Source organism: Odontesthes bonariensis, chromosome 24 (genome assembly GCF_027942865.1).
Source record: "Odontesthes bonariensis isolate fOdoBon6 chromosome 24, fOdoBon6.hap1, whole genome shotgun sequence".
NCBI classification, from domain to species: domain Eukaryota; kingdom Metazoa; phylum Chordata; class Actinopteri; order Atheriniformes; family Atherinopsidae; genus Odontesthes; species Odontesthes bonariensis.
In genome coordinates, this window is record NC_134529.1 from 7,541,429 (window position 1) to 7,559,234 (window position 17,806).

The 17,806-nt window shown below is 40.4% G+C and overlaps 1 protein-coding gene across 1 annotated transcript; it reads right to left on the reverse strand.

Annotated features, from left to right (window-relative positions):
* Window positions 1-281: 281 nt before the first annotated feature.
* Window positions 282-12,894, reverse strand: tfap2b (transcription factor AP-2 beta). Its single transcript, XM_075458793.1, has 7 exons — window positions 12,829-12,894; window positions 10,245-10,706; window positions 8,802-8,856; window positions 7,591-7,810; window positions 7,134-7,252; window positions 6,430-6,571; window positions 282-1,171 (listed from the first exon to the last, which is right to left on the reverse strand). The coding sequence occupies exons 1-7, from the start codon at window positions 12,874-12,876 to the stop codon at window positions 880-882; spliced, it is 1,338 nt and encodes a 445-aa protein (XP_075314908.1). The 5' UTR covers window positions 12,877-12,894; the 3' UTR covers window positions 282-879.
* Window positions 12,895-17,806: the final 4,912 nt, after the last annotated feature.

The window sequence follows — 17,806 nt, forward strand, 5'->3', positions numbered from 1 at the left end:
AGGTTTTCATTAAATTAACATGAAAAAAGTCACACTGAATTAAATTAACTGAATGCGAGTTGACCCCCAACCTTTAGTTACACTCTGCTGAGAATTTCCCTGGAGAAAAGGCGCAGGCTGCACACCTCACATAATAAAACACATGGTTTATTATCAATATGATAGAAATGAAATCACTGGACAATTAGAAGCATGTCTACCCATCATCAGCACCATGACAACAGCTCTATAAGAACAGAAAAACACTGGATGAGTCCTGCCCCCCTCCCACCCCCCACTGGCTCACATAGGTCAAATCACAGATAAATAGGCTTACTCCAAAAATAGCTGGCGCACCTATTTACACAACCATCCATTTAAATTAATATAAATAAATATTTACACACATAAATTAACACCTTCCTTCCTCTTACTCGTGTTAAATAACCAGACAGGCCTGTTTCACAAATAGAATGCTCCACCCAATCTCCAAACCAGCAATGCTTTATCTGTGTGAAGACAAACACAAGCACACACACGCACTCGCTCGTTCAGGCACACAGACACAATGTTGTTTGCTGGCTGCTCGCAGCATCTCAGTCTCACAAGATGCAGGCGGGGGAGCGAAATGGATGTAGCACAGTAACCACCATGTCCTCAGGGGGATGAAAAGAACGTAACACAGATGAAAAATTCCTCTGTGCTCTGACACTAGCCCATGGGTGTCTTCTTCTTAGGTTTTCTCTCTACCAAGCATTCCCTGTCCTACTCCTCTACTTCAGCCTTGTATGTGGCAGGACAGTTGCAGTGGTGTAAAGCTAGAAGAAACGGTGTAACGCCTCTGTCTGTAAGTTGGTCTCCCTCTCAACACTCCTTCATCACTCCCCTCCTGGGCCTGCTTCATTTCCGCTGCTTCTCCTCTTTGTCGCCGGCCTTGCTGCCAGCGTCCCCGTGTCGGTTGTTGGATGGGTTGTTGATAAACATCTTGTCCAGTCCTTTGAGAGCCTCGGTGAGGTAGTTCTGCAGGGCGGTGAGCGCGGCGCAGATGGCAGGTGAGCCGAAGCCATGCGTGATGAAGGAGAAGTGGGACAGACAGCTCTGGATGCCAGGCTCCAGGATGGATGTTGGTCTTGAGTTGCCCAGGGGAGTCCTGTCCTGGGCCAGCAGGTCTGTAAACTCCTTGCACAGCTGTCTGCAAGTGAGAGGACAACAAGACATGAGGAGGGAACTCTGCCTTATTCTAGGGTTTCCCCAAAATGGCCTTTGAAAGGTTGATGCCCTGATTAACTGCCAGATTGGCGTCATTGCCTTTAATAAGCAATGATTTAAACATTGCTTCCTCGAGAATTTTATTAATAGCAAGACTTACACAAAATGCAGGATTCTGTAATTACAATCAGGCAGAATTGGCAACAACCTCCAGGGCTTAAGATTGCCTTCAGGGCCTAAAATATTAGTATCCCTTAATTTGATTTGAATTTCATAAATGCATTTTTTTTGGGGGGTGGGAATATGTAATAATACAATGCTATATTATCTAAATTGGGTCCTTCACTTACTGTAACTAGTAAATCAGAGCACAATCGCCCTTCCTTTTTAGTACATAAATTATGTAATCCTGCTGAGCAAAGCTGTGGAAGTGCTCGTAAATCGGCTACAGGCCTGTGATCCTCACCCTGAGGTACTTCAGGTGAAAGTGGGGGTATTTTACCTCAATAAATGTAGACATGAATGTTGTGCTTCTTGAAACTACACTGAAAACAGCCTTTTAATGAAAAACATTTGAAATCGGGAAACACTGTTACGATCTCTGAGCATTGGAACTCTAATCTACATCTCAGTTAATTTAGTTGAATAAATTTCACATCCTGTGTGAATATAATTCAGCAGGTTGCAGTTCAGTCTTATTGGAAATATCTTAAAAAGCTTCATTGGTCCACAGCGCAAAATTTAGCATCTATGAAAGTTAAAAATGGTTCATTGTAACTAGATTTTCTGTACCACAATCTCATTGTGTGCCTATGTCTGCTTTCAGAATCGTAATGTTTAAATTTTGCATTGCATGAAATTGTCATGTGTGATCAAAACTGGTAAAATAACTATATTTTCCAGGCTCCAAAAATTCTAAGGAAGGAGGAGGGGCTGAATGTTGGTGATATAATGCAACAATGTTGGTGATATAATACAACAAAACAAAGTTAAAGTCCCATCTGACCTAACAGCTTTTCACTTTAGGCATAAAAAAAACCACGTGGTTTGGCTTAAATATGAACAAACATGCTGATGGATGATAGGTTTGGATTACATCACATAAATGCCTGCTTATACAATCCAACATGTTGCATAAAATTTGAACAATTTTGAATTCATGTGGGACCATCTATGGGTATTGCATGTTCATGCACACCCACACACACATTCACACACATTCATTAGCCCAGTAGCATGCTCGCTAAGCAGTTGTTGTGTTGTCCTGTGGTTTAAGGTAATCTGTATCCACAGTTATATTATATATGATTGTTGCTGCTTGTGCCTTTTTGTTTGTTTGTTTGTGTGTTTGTTCTCTGCTTGTCTGCCTACAGGTGCTCCTGGTGGCTCTAAGGCTGGATTCCCCACAAAAGCCGTGGATTGTCTTCAGTTTTGTTTTTACAGGTGTAGCAGCTGGTTGTCTGATTTTTTTTTATTTTTATTTTTTTCATTGTTTTTTCTACGATTGTCTTTTCCTATCTCTGTTCCTTTTTTTTCTTCTTTGCTCTCACTCTTTCCCTGTCCGGTTCGACACTTATGTTAAGTATTGTAACAAAAATAAATAAGCAGTGGATGGGCATCAAGGGGAGCTTTACATTCATAAAGCTTCTCCTGGCATAGCAAATGTGTTTGGCATAAACGGTATTCAGATTACAATTCTGCTGCCATAATGCTGGACAGGACAAGGGGTTTAAAAAAAAATAAAAATGCATTTATTAAGTTTTTAACAAACATCTCTCTTATTTGTCTTTTATGAATGGACTGCAACCCGGCAGCATCAGAACTGCACACAGAACAATGTTGGCATTTGCAATAGTTTAGTGATGGTGTTTTCAAAGTCGGGGGCCGTGGGTCTCCTCTGAAACAATGCTGGGAATAAGATGCCCCCTTAATTTTAGCTCAATCCCAACATACTTGCCCATGATTATAAAATTTATCTCATAAACGCTCACCAAGTAAACCAACATCAAATATTGCTGTTTGACTTTGAAAACAAGCCTGTCCAGTGGCATAAAGTGGTCAGTTTGAGTCACTCAGAGGTTGCTTTTTGTCTACCTTCGTAGTCATTTCGAGTGCCTTTATGGTCTTTTTTTTTTTTTTTTTTTTTGTCTCTCTTATCCGTCCATGTGGTCATTTGGAGTCTCAGAGGTTGTTTTGAAACTCTTTGTTGTTCATTAGACTGTCTTAGCGGCTGCTTCACATTTCATAGTCGTTATTTTGAGTCTGTTGATCCTTGCTTTGCAACTCTTTTTGGTTGTTTTGACTCATTATAGTCACCTTCGGTTCCTTTGTTGTTGCTTCATTACACAGTAGTAATTTTCCATCGATTGATATCTATGTGGCCATTTAGTTTTTTGGTTGTTTTGTGTCTCTTTGTAAAAAGTGGTAAAAATCAACCTAAACTAATGTATTAATGAACTGTCACTTTAACCAAAATTCATGTGTTTAGGCTATTCAATGTTATGTACTTTTGAAAACTAATATAATATTTCTTTACTTACATTCAATGAGCCTCCCACTTTGAAAACCTTTTAGTAGGTCCAAGGTAAGAACACAAAATGAACTCTAGACGCTAGAACAGCCCAAAAAACATCACTCGGAGCAGTCTTCTAACTCACACTGACGAAATTCTTGCAGGTAGCTCAGCAGCTCCTGAAGGTAAAATGACTCCACCCACCTTCCCAATAGGAGGGCGATCTTTGAACTCGCCACATCAGTACTCATCATTATGCTTACATGATGTTAAAACAGACATTGAAAATATGAAAAAAAACCTCAGTAACATGGTGCAAACTGATTAATTTGTGCAATGAGAAATGTTATTTTTTAATGTTATGAAAATAAAAATGGGATCTGAAATCTTGATCATATTTGGAAAATTTCCAGACACTTTAAAGAAAATCCCTTTAAGTATCAGTGTATCTTGAGCTCTTTTTTCCACTGACATTTTCTGATAACTTCTCTTTTTTTTACCTTTTAAATATGTTCTCTAGTTCAACTCTATGTTGGCACACTGAGGCCACTGTCTATGAAGAATTTCATACTTAACATAAGACCTTAAGTGTGTTCTTGTCAGAGGACAGAGGCTAATTTTCTGCTTTACAATTAGACTCCTTTTATTTATATATGTGTATATATATATATATATACTATCCTTTTTATGCTTGACAAATTATCTTTCATAATAAAATACTCTAAGTCAGCCAAAATTGTCTAATGTATATATTCATATCTTTTTATATTCTTATTTTTACAAAAGACTCATATTTCAATAATGGACAAAAAAAAAAAACTTATGCTAGAGAAAGAAAGCTGTATTGAGGGCTCCACATAAAGAGCAAATTGAGTAGCTTGTAGGTAATCTCACAGATATTCGTTTTTCACTGCATATTTCATGGTATAAAGCAGCGGTAAAAGAAAATCACCTCTTCACCCCATTCTTCTTTTTACACTTCAGCAAATCATCCTCTGGTTTTAGGCCCAAATTTTATATTCAAGAGACCTCCTTTTCCCTCTCATAGATTCATACTTGCACAGCTCATGCACACACACACACACACACACACACACACACACACACACACACACACACACACACACACACACTCTCAGTGAGAGCGGCCTAAGGGCAGAGCTCCAGCAAATGAGTGACAGGCTGTGCAGGCCGAGCCCAGCTGGGGTTAGGGGAGGAGAGAGGAGAAGCCGCCACCCCGGGCTACACTCAAGGCTCTCGCTGTTGTTTTCTGACAACTTGAAACACTCCACTGCTAAATAATGAATTTCTAAGAGGCAGCACAGACGCACACTATTGGAACAGGTTTGAATCTGGGCATCAAACATCCACCACAGAACACACCATGCATACTGTTTCACACATACACGAGCAGATGGTTTATTCAGCGCAGGCCAGCAGACAGCACTATTTATGCAAGCTAAAAATACAAGCTTCCTGAAGGGATCGCTTGATTTACAGCCTTTACATCTGGAGAACTCAGATTCGGGAGAACAAATGGACATATGACCTGGTAGCTTATTATTTAGTAGGAAAAATGTTTACAAAAATATTCAATATCCATCCAAATAATGTATTTCTGCTGTCCTGCATTCTTACTGCTGTTGAAGGTAATCAAAACATCCCAGGTTCAATTTCACAGTTTAATAGCCATATGAGTAACTTTAGAGGAAGTACCAATAAAATGGATTTTTCTGAGACCAGACGCTAAGGTCAGTCACACTATAAACCTTTGCTTTGTTTGGTATTCCACAGCAAATAAGAATTATCTGCAGTGCAGCTAAAGCTACTTGTAAGGAGGATCATTTCTGCTGCTGGACACATTTTGATGGGATCATTCACCCCTCATATTCTGGCACATAAAAAGAAATCCTATTACGATCAAAATAAGAAAACTGCTGGTTTTGTCTCTAGATCGTCATAAGATCAATGGTTTAAATATGTCATTCTATTAATTTCTTAAAAGGCTTGAATTGAAATTAACTGCTATAATTTTTCAGAGTGGTCATTTTTCCATGAGCCATTTCATTACAGGTTTGATCCATACTGAGTTCAATGGGTTTTATTAAGTGAATCCCACTTTCCTCTCCAAATGTCAAAGCCAACCATGTTCGCTGTGGCAGAGTGGACTTAGTATGATGTAGAGTAAAGCTTTAAGAAAAGGTTTGCACCCGCTGGGGGTTGGGGGCCATGGAGGGTTCAGAAAAAGGAGAGGCAGCTTAATTCACAATAATTAAATTAATCTACAATGAACCTATTTGCACAAGATGAATGCTCAATATATAATTCACCCTGTATTTGCAAATGTCATGTAAATGAAAACCAAAACAGCAGAAATCCTTCCAAAGGGCACAATGGAACTATAAAGCTGTTGCATCAGACCAGTCTGAATTGGAAACATCTGGATTTTTTTCTCTTTTTGGGGATTTGTCCTTCTCTCCTGAATTTTTACTCATTGCTTTCTTCTTTTTTTTTTTTAACTCAAGTTATTTAGAGACCCTTTATTTAATTTCCCCTATGTTGAGCTAAATTACCTAATATAATCTATTTTATGATTCAGCTATAAATAACTTCTGAAATCCTATGATCATACCAGTCTTCCAGTGTAGACTTTGGATTTTCTACAAGACAAAACGCCAAGTAAAGGTTTCAAGGGAGCAGGGTCAAATGAAATGGTTTATGAAACTCACTTTGTGGCCAGCAGCATGTTTTTCCGCGTGTGCAGTTCGTTGGGGTCCGCGTGCTGCCGGTTGAGGTACTCACTCACGGCTTTGGTGGGAAATTCCGTCTCGCAGATGTAACCGAAATCCCGGGCCAAGTGGACCGCTTCACCTGGAGAATTTGCACATGTGATATAAACAAAGGTTGAGCTAAAGCAGATGCGAATGTCTGACTCAGGAGCGGATGTCTTCGTGCTCTTAGATTTCAGTCTCATTGCGGACAACACTCGCCAATTATAGAAAGCCTACACCTGCAATTTAGACATCTATTCCAACTGTCACTCCACGTGCTCTGATGGCATACTGTAAGTACAGTTTATCTGTCCTGGGGCCTTGTTTTTTTTGATAATCAGGATACTAGATTCCAATGGGGAAATTTTAGCTGATGAAGTTTTGATGATGGACCCAATTTTTACATCCTTTGATAAGTTAATGCAGCAACTCCAACTAGTTCCTCCAACTTTCATGATAATTGATCACTTTCATGGCTGCATTATGTCATAAATACAGAAACATTCCCAAAACGGCAAAATTCATGGTCTTTGCCGACCTGATTTTCTTTGTTCTTTAAGAATATCATTAAGTTTCACTCAGTGGCTGTTGATTGGGGATCTTTAAGAGGAAGAAGAATTGTATGTTTATTTAATTAGAATAAAAGCATATGGGTTAGTCACCTTCTACAAGAGAGGTTAGTAATGTGACATTGGCAGCTTTGCGTCTCCCAGCAGGTAGATTCAGTCCAATCTTCTCCAGTTTTTCTCGCAGACATTTCCCACCGTTTTTAGACTTTGCTCTGTAGGAAAAACGGAAACTGAATTGGGATAATTTATAGACCAAATATGCTTACCAAAGTATATGATAGAGACTGAGAAATAAGATTTAATACCAGTGGACATTGTATGCATGTATGGTGTCAGCCATCAACTTGCGCTCAAATTTGCCTCCAGAGATTTAGCTGATAATAAATTTAATCGAGGCAGCAAATTGCCCACAAGCACACTCCTTCTCATACAGCTGATGGTGTAATTAACAGCTATCCCTACATATTAAATTAGCCACAAGATTTCTTTTTTAAAGGTTATTCCTGACCAACGGAGTGTGCGTCAACAAGCTTCGAGACTGCAATCCTACCTTCTCAGAACTCCCCCCAACAAGGAGGCGTTGAGGCACTCAGGCGGGGACAGTCTCCTCTGCACCTCCCCTACGGTCACTTTATACTTGGAGGTGGAGCTGAGGAGGGACAGGCGGCCCGGCACCGAGCAGAACACCTCGTTTATATTCACGGTCACTCCACCCATCAGGCCGTCCTTACCGAGCATCAGGGAGCCCATGTTCTTGGGTGGCATGGGGACTGAAAGAGGAAGGTTTGGGGGCAATCATGAGTTGAATGTAAATCTAAAATAACACTTTTCAACCTGCAATGCATGGGACAGTTTCCCCAGAAGTTTTAAACATCTTATTCTCTTCCGTGTCTGAAGCCATGCGCGCTCAGAGGGCGGCCCTGGCCTAATGAAGCGCCCACGTGCCGGGCATTTGCTGTTATTTAATGTCGCGAGACATTCTCATTATAGTGTTATCGATTGCTGATTGGCTCACATTCTCAAATCGCATTAACCACCTCCCCGTCTTCTCTCCACGGCCGGTTTAGCTCCCACCAGCAGCACTGGATGCTCCTCCATCCCCGCGTGTTAATGCTCGCGTTAATGGCGTAAAAAGAAGCAGCCATCCGTCCAGCCATCCTCGTGGATGCGTGAGTAGGGGCCGGCAAGAGGGGGTTTTGATGGCTCCACGGGGGATAATGCCGCAGATTAGCTCTAAACGAGCTCACGAGATCTCCGTGAGCGGTGCCATTTATTACATCAGCGGCTTAAATGCCCCGCGGGGAGCTCAGTCACTCAACATCCCGTAACTAAATCACCACACATCATCAGAGCGGCTGCATGGCAGCCTGTCAGGAACACACTGCCTGCCAGTCAATATACTGGGGTCGTTAACTCGGCTTCAAACTCCTCATCCTGCACCCCAAACTGGGGAGGTCTGCCTGCGTGGACCGGCAACTGGCTCTATGCGGATCAAAGGGGACACACTTTACCCCTCTCTACATCTATCATTTGTCCAGTATTCATAAAGCACAAGATAACGATCCAATTTGTATAGAAATCAAAAGAGAAGGCGTGGATTCTTGACAAGAAAACACAAACACACCGCTTCTTCTTTTCCAAACCAAAAAAAAAAGATGATTTTAATATGAAAAGAATATCTTATTATATTGGTAAACCGTGAGGCTACTGGCAACACTGCTCCGTGAACAAAAATGTGTGAGACAATGAGAGAGTGTGTACCTTTCTTAATTACTGATTGATCCAGTATGTTCGTTCCGTTGGTGTCTTCAATAGTCTGTTAGAACCAAGATAAATGCAAATCATCACAGTCTGCTTCATGCCAAATTAGACACTCTTTTATGCAACACACATAATGTAAGAAAAGTTAGTGTTTGACTTAGAAAAACAGAAATGAGTGAGAACTCAGCAGCCCAAATGAAAGAAAAAGAATCGTACAGAATAAATGTCACGTCTCAAAACGTAGGAAGAAAATCCGTGTTTGAGCAGTTTGTTTTAAGACAGATTTAGTTTACAACGCAGTGAGTGGATTCATCATGTTGTTCGATGAAGTTATTCCCACTGTTTTAAAGCCTCACTCATCAATGTCAGTCATCATTTAGACAAGTAAGTTGTTAAGTAGACATGGTGTTTTCATTTGTGTTTCACATTCAAAAGGGGGAAAAGCCTGAAAACGAATTTATCTGGGGTTAATAAACGCCTCACACATGCACAGAAAGCCAGAAATGAGAATCTACGGTGGGGGTTAAATGACAAACAATTCATGATGGTTGTGGCCTGGGGCGATACGAGAGGAAGATGAAATCCTATACAACTGGGCGTTCTTTGTAGGTTTAAGACCTTAGCAGAAAAACGATAATAGGGTAATAAAGAATAAATAAAATAAACACAAAATAAAAAGTTATAATGGAAATTATTTCACAATGATATGGAGAACCTATACACATAGGCTACACATTCATTCATAATATGTGGATCACGGCTGGTTGGAAAATAAACTAAATTATTCTTCTTAAATCTTAAATTATCAGTACGCGTATCACCGCCAGGGGACCTTTGTGCTTTTAAATCAATTGAATGTATTAATCATTAGATGAGTGAGGTTGGTGAGTTTACACCAAATTCACATGAGATGGTTTGAGCTTCATGCACTAATGCGTGAAGCTAATCCTGTGCCACGTATCAGCACATTTTCATTCAGAAAGACGAAGACAGTTCGTTTAGCTGTGGGCCATTTGAGTTCAGGCTACAGCTGTGAGAGTTCAGCCCTGAGGGAGCTGCTCTGAGTTCACTGACCTTACCTCCGAAAGGCACGAGAAACACGCAGACACAATGAAACTGACATTTCCAATCCGTCTAGTGAAGATTTATTTTCGTTCAATTCATGTACGTAGCTAATTATATATATATATATATTTGTTGTTTTGGTAAATTTTAGTTAATATATATACAAGTCTATCGTGAAAAGTATGGTGAAATCACTATAATAACCAGTATTATTATAACAGCGTTCCTGTATGATATCGATCGAACATTACTCTTTTCTCAAATATATTGATCCCAGTATTTTTTTAAAAATAATTTTTTAATGATATTTATCAGAGTTATTCTACAAAAAATACATTAAATGAACCTAACCCTTGGAAATATCAGCTGTGACCTTACTTGAATATCCTCCATCCCGTGCAGCCCGTGCAGCAGTCCGTCTCCCATCCCGGGCTCCAGTCCAGGATGAGCGGAGTGCAGCAGCACATCAGGCCGCCGCACACCACCGTAGTCCCGCCTCGGGTCCAGTCCGGATAGCTGAGGCAGTGAGGCCCGAGGCTGCGCCAGAAGAGCGGAGCTGTCCATCCGGTCCCCGGTGGCATCCTGCCGCTGGCGCGCACCCCACGCGCCCTGCTGGCTCTGGTGCAGGGAGTTCAGGGAGTATGGGTCGCTTACGTGGGAGTACGGATCCTGACTCTGGTAGTGAGCGAGCGGCTGGTACGGTGGAGGAAAGTATGGCGGCTGGAAGTCCGAGGAAGGCGCGTGAGACAGTGGTGGCGCGCTGGAATAGGGTCCCGCATGAGACACCGAGCCCAGCTGGGATAGGCGCGAGCTGTGGCTCGAGACGCCGTCATGGCGGTCCTTAAAGAGTGAGCAGAAAAGAACAGAACTAATCAACTATTGTGAAAATGGAACAACAGTTTAACCAGATGAAACCACCAAGAGGCCCATGATCTTGGTAAATTTACTTCTGGTGATGTAGCCAAAGTAGCACTGAAACTCCTGGACAAAACCACATAAAAGCCTAAAGGAAAAACATTTCAGTCAAACTGTTTCACAACTAAACCTCCCCGCAATATACCTGAAATCTCCGTTTCAGCAATTTAATTCTGAAATCCACACTGAGGGAAGGGAAACTCACCGCAGTGGAGTAGGAATGAACTAACATCTGTAAATCTGCTGGTATCACGAGCGGGCTCAAGGTGGGATGGCAGGCTAGAACAGAAGGTGTTGGGCCGAGACAGACAGACTCATTCCAGGTCAAAGCAGTGCTTTTATATCTGCAGGCAAGCCTGGTCTACAAGTCCATCCAGAACCTTCCTCCGCCCGGAGCTGCCGCCGCTCTGAGTGTGAGCACCGAGCTCCCGCCTCTACCCCCGGTATACGGTGTAATTGTTATTCATGACTGAGACTTACAGGAATATTAATGTGCGCGAGGCAGGGGACTGGCGACACATGGAGCGTGAAGCCGTTCGCGCAACCGTGAGTGACGTTTAAATTCCGTGGAGAGCCGAACGACGCGCGAACTGCAGCAGATGGAAAGAGGACTCTCTCTAGCAGGAGACAGCGAACATGATCCACATCCACGAGGAGTTCCCCGTCACCGAAAAGGCGCCATGGAGGCCTTTAATGGCACATCTGGCGCAGTAATACACACTCACTTGTCTACGGAGACAGTTCTGCGCAAATCATCTGTGCAAACAGATTTTGACGTTAAAACAGTTGACAATATAAACATGTGCTGCTGTAAAGCTTACTGAGTTGACTGTGACACTAATGTGCTGCCACCTGGGTCAGAGGCGTTTTATCCATCGTGAGTTGTTGGCCTCTGAGCCAATTCAAGATTTAACATAATTCGGTTTATTTTTCTTCATTTGGTCTACACCAAGAAATTTATCCTGAACTGAACACACACGCCTAAAAAAAATCAAAGTTGTGTTGCAGCTGCCTTTTTGTCTGTGTTATAAAACAGATTTCAGACCCTACAGGGCGCATGAGGGGCTCGTGTGAGGGGTGTCACGAGTCTGAAGAGCCGATTAAACTTTATATTGTTGGCTGTACGAGCCCTCTGTGCCCTCTTGGATGACTTGTTTAACAACATTACAGCCTCCCCTCCCTCGCGCCGTGGGAGAAAAGCCATGTGCGGCACGAGACAAGGGCATCCCAGCGGGATGAGCCAGCCGAGGGGCCTCGCGAGCTGCCCTTTCTTCGTGTGCTTTGTGCTCGAACCCATTCAAAGCGAGCCAGGGCAGCATTTCGCCCTTGCGTGCGGCGTTATTTTTCTTTCGTTCTCCTTCTCCCTGGCCGTTTTTTAAAAATTATTGTTCTGGGAGCAAAGCCAAATCATTAACATACTTCACACACATCATCTACCAGCTTTTTGGACGGAGCATTCCTCCAAGTTCTTTCCTATTTGCTGGAATTTTCAAATCTAAAATGAATCCGGTTATTTGTTTTTCGACTCTTCTGTTAAGACTGACAATCTGGAGCAGCGCTACATATTGTAAGGCGACTTTAAAATATCCCCAAACCTTTCATTTGCTCAAATATTTTAGAAGTGAGGTTAATACATTTTAAAAAAAATAAAAAATCTTTTTATCATACAAAAAATATTGCCACTGCATTTATAAAAAACAGAGGAAAAATAGAAAAAATGATAAAATGTGTCTATAAAACGATAGATGTGTTGTCTACTTAGTCCTATGGACCTAAAACTGTTTGAAGCTGTAACATAGCTTCAAACATAAAACAACATGAGCATTTAAAAAAATATTGACTGCATCTTCCCCCTAAAACAAAGCCCTTGTACTACATTGTCCACCAATTAATATTCACAGTTACAGCATTAAAATACCACGCAGGCCTACAGCCTCATGGAATACACCTCATTTAACAATGTCTAGCAATTTATCTCCCAAACCATGCCTAATAAGTCTATTAAGTCCATTTCCCCAAGTCACAAACAGCTGGGCGGTAACTTTACCTCATAAATATCTTCATACTTGACATTCTCAACTAGTTTCCACAGCATGGTCGCTTCTCCAGTGTCTGTAAACCGAATGCAGCCAAGTGAGGAAGGGATGTCTCAACTCTCTTTCTCTCTCCTCCCTCCCTTGTCTCCCTCCGCCCTCTGTAATTTCAGGCAGGCAGGCAGGCTTTGTGAATGGGGAACCCCTGGAAGGACTCCTCTGCTCTGAAGAAGAGCTACAGGGCGGGTTGACTGCAGCAGGCTGCCTCTTGTATCAGCATGGTGAGCAACAAATAAGTGCAGAGGATGCATTTTTTATTTATCATAAATCTCTGCAAACTAGTTACCCATGAAAGAAAAAAAGAAACACAGCCAGCAACAAAAAAACCTGTTTAAATGGACTAAATCCTGACCTAGAAAACACAAATTCTTACAACACTTTATTCTCTTATAATGGGCCTTTATCTTATAATGTCAGATATTTTTTGGGAACTAAGTTAAGAAAATTAAAAATATTGAAAAGATTCCAAAACTATTCCCCCTTTAACAGTTTTTAGACATTTAATATCTTTCTGGATACACATGGGTAGTTGATTAAAGCCTCAAAAAAAGATTTTTGTTTCATTGTAATTCTCTCATTTCTTTTCCTGACATTTTCTATTTTTTCCCATTAAAACATGAGAAATTCTTGACATGTAGATAGAAAACTTCATATCTGTGATAAAGTCTGCTATGTAGCAGTGAGTTTACATGCTGTATTCTGGATATTTAAATCTGGGCAAATCCTGATTATCTCTGACACGTATAAACATCTTCTTCTGTGTTTCAGACGTAGTAGCCGAGTTGGTGAGACGAGATCCAGCTGCAAAAACACACAATCAGAAACCTGGTTACACTGATGAGATTAAGGTTTTTCATGTTCTATTTTAAGAATGCGATCCATAACGGAGTAAGATGCAAAACTCAAGATTCTAATCTGTATGTAGGCGCACTCACTGCTGATGATTTGGATGTTAAGTAAAAGAAAAAAACTCAGCCCTCTTGAACAATGCAGTGAGACGAGTTATAACGGCCTTCAGGCTATTTAGCACTGCCTCTGGAGCACCTGAAGGTTTTCTTAAGGATTTGCAGCATTTGAAACTGACTGTAATAGTCATTTTAGAATCATTAAACTCTTTTAGAGCTTTAAAAAAGAAAATATGGGAGCTTTTTTTTTCTGCACACAAACATAAATATTTGATGTCAATACACCAAATCATGTTAGTTCCAGAGCATCTTGAAAGCTCTTATCATGAATTTTCCAAGCTCTTCGGAACTGGAAGGATAAACGCCATTCTTCCTAAATACATCCCCTTGTATAAATAAGGTCCTGTTGACCGTGAAGACAGTGATTTGTATCATTTTGATGTGCAAAAAACTCTTCAGTGACCACCTTTTCACTTATTTTTTCAAGCTTTTTCTTTCATTTTGCTTCCGTATGTTCATTTTCTTGCACTCTAATAAGCACATGTAGACTGGACACTTGTATTTGTGTGTCTTAAATAACAACTAGTGCTTCCCAAATAGACTACAAGACTACATTTTGCAGTATAACAAAAGCCAAATTTGTGTTTTAACATTCTGATTGAGCAGGTCAACACAGTACATGGAGCAGGGATTAAATATCACATTGCATTACATCCATTTCAGATGCTTTTATTCATAACAAGTTCAATTTTCAGAACATCATGGGGCAACAGTGAGCATCTTGACCAAGGATGCTTTGACATGAGAAGTGGAAAAGTTGGGAAATCAGCAATCAACAACCTACCAATTAAAGAACAATGCAACAGTTTTGCAGCAGTAAATTGGATCACTTCATTGCCCTGTTATTCTAACCAGCAGAAGAATGCAGGTTTGTGGTATTACAGTACCAGCTGTTTGGTATTGTGTGTAGAAACTGGTTCTATGTGCACCAACAAAACACCTTTGACACAAACACAAGACAAAAATAAGACCAGAATGACTAAAAATGCATAGTTCCGCTCATGTTATACATTATGATCACATGTGGAATTTGCATACGCAGGTTGTATTGAATTTGAAAGATGACTCTTAACGGTTTTACGGTTAATTGTCTTTGTGTACTTTGGACAGTTATGGACATTTCGCATGAACTATTTCAGAACGATCACATGTTGATTAAATATGTTTCTGACAAGAAGATTACAAAGCCTATAAAATTAAACTGTTAATCATACCAATTTTTACTAGAATAAAAGCCTTACTTAGACACATATGATCCTAAGTATTAAGGATGTTACACTATGGGAAAATGTCAGACGTTTATGTTGACTTGTAGATGAAAGCTTTTAAAGGGAACATCACCTTCTTATTAAATCATGAAATATTAGTTATTAAATAAGGGATATTGAACAATCCTCCTGTCCTGTTGCATGCCATTAAATGATAACACAAATAGAAATGGGCGAATACTGTGTGCAGAGTATAATGAGACAAACCATGTGTCCTTGTAAAGATTGTTCTAGTCCAGCTCTGTTTAATGCACTGCTGTTATCTTTATGAATGAAGCAGGACTGTGAAACAAACTATATCAGCTGGAGAGCAAAATTTATTCCAATTTTTGTTTGTCTTTAATACATTGTTTTGTATTGGTTCCCTCTCTCTTTTATACTTCTTCTGCACAGATGAAGTGTTTTTGGTTAAGCAGCATTAAATCCGCAGTACACAGGCAATAGGAATTGGACAGCTTTCAAATTGATTAACATCCTCCACTGCGCCTGAGGTTTTGCCCAACCGTGTGTAAATAGCTCCCTCTAGTGTCATTGGACCATACGTGCAATCAGAAATGAGAAATGTCTGTTTTGTGAAAACCGTGTTGTGTTTTTGTACTTGCTGAATTATTCTATTATTAAGTTGACCTGAAAAATTGGAGATAAAATCTTATGTTCTTCTTTTTAACTAATTAGGGACAATTTTGCTAAATGTATGTAGGAGGAAATATGTGAATTTGTGTGTTAGTTCTTGACATTTCTATACTGAAACACATTTGGTTTAATACCAGCTCTTAGCTTTCTTAAAATCTAAATTCGCTTTTAATAAAGACTATAGATGTATCTCTTACAACTGAAATTGATCAAGTTATCCACTTACCAATCTTGTCTGCGTTTGTACACTGTGTGCATATTTTCTGTGACATGGCTGTTGAAAACTCCTTTGATGTTTAATGAAAAGAAAAGAAACTGACACTGAGGATACCAGATATGAATGTTTAAGGAGCACGGCTGTTCCCATGTTCTCTGCTGTGACCTCCTGCCAAAGATCCACTCATCCTCTTCTCTCTGTGTGACACACACAAACATGCCCAGACTTTCAGTATACGAATGCAAACACACACATGGCAGGACATATGACTGTCAGCAGTAGCAGATGTCCCGACAGTCTGGAAGTCTTGAGGCATCGTTGTGGTACTTGTCCTGCAGGGCTTTGACACATGATGTATCAGCATACATTACACACATGCCACACTAATATTGCTCTATCTGGCTCTCGCCTTTGCAGCTATCTACAAATGAGCCACAGATTTTTTTTTTTTTTTTTTTTTTTTGGCATTTTAGCATCATGGTTTACTTCGTTTGCAGAGATTCTCATTTCATAACCTTTAAATTTTCTTAGAATCACTGTGAAAATATGTACTGTCAGCATTTCTGCGTGAAATTACACAAGTTCACTCCAAACATCTACCCACTGCATCAGACTTGAGGTCATTATTGTCTGGGGAAAAGCAGCATAATGAAGAAGTTGGGTGAATTTTTATTATTTAGTCACGAATGAAACCAGAAGGAATAGACAGCAATAAATTAAATGTGTGTGGAGCATTTTAAACCAAACGTCAGTAGCTTTCTTTGGAAAACATATATGTCATCCTTGCGATGTGCTAACAGCACTTTTTGATACTTTCAAAAAGATATGGCGAGAAAATTAAGCAGTCTGATGTACAAAAACTAGTACAATTACATTTTTGTTGTGTTTCAGAGGCATAACATTGATCATTCACTTAGCACAGCAATGCACTTTAAGATATTATTTACTTAGAAAGGTTTATGAACAATTCTTTCCCAACATAACCTGATGTGAAAGTTGTTGTCTCAGCCCCACATAATGCAAATCTACAGCTGCAGTTTAAATGTTGGCCACTAGGGTGCACTAGAACACCACAGAAAGAAGCGGATGCCTGAGCTCAGCCTTGATTTGATCGCCACAAAACATGTCACTGTGGAAATAATGACTCTGAGGGTGTTGACAATCTATACCTCAGTATTGGTAGATTAATTGCTCCTAACATAATTTTTTATTTAGTTCGGTCTGAAATGCAGATGAAAACAATGTCCTGATATTTAAACATTAGAAAAATGCAGACCTGACTTTCTGCAGTATGTACTGGCAGTTCAAATGTTTGAATTTATATGCCCTTGCATAACTCCCCAAAAAACCCGAAGCAGCAGTAGCTGATCATCATTTATTGGAGAACGGGGTGTTCTGCCATCTTTTTGTTGCCTTGCAGTTGAAATGAATTGCAGTGGCTCTTGGGGTGCGGATGGTGTGTATTTGTGCATGAGATGACAGCGTGTGACAAGGACAGTTTAGATGGCAGGAGAAAAGAAAAGGCCTTGAAGGTTTCTGGGACTGAATGGGATCAGGACAGAGGAGGAAGAGGTTTTAGCAGAGAAGCAGGGAAAGATGAGGGGGATGAGAAGGAGCAGAAGGAGGAGGGAGGTTATAGCTTCAGAGGAGAAAGACTGGAGAGATGGGGCTTAGAAGTTAGCAGAGTTTGGTATTCGTGACTGTGGGGCTCAGCCAGCAGGAGTTACAGTCCCACTGAGACCTCAGACTGTTTAATTCACCTCTATATAAATGGCAGTATTCTTGCATGCTTTTCTAAGTTAAAGATGTGTATTTTCAGCCAGTTTTCTGCATGTTAAACCCTCCTGAA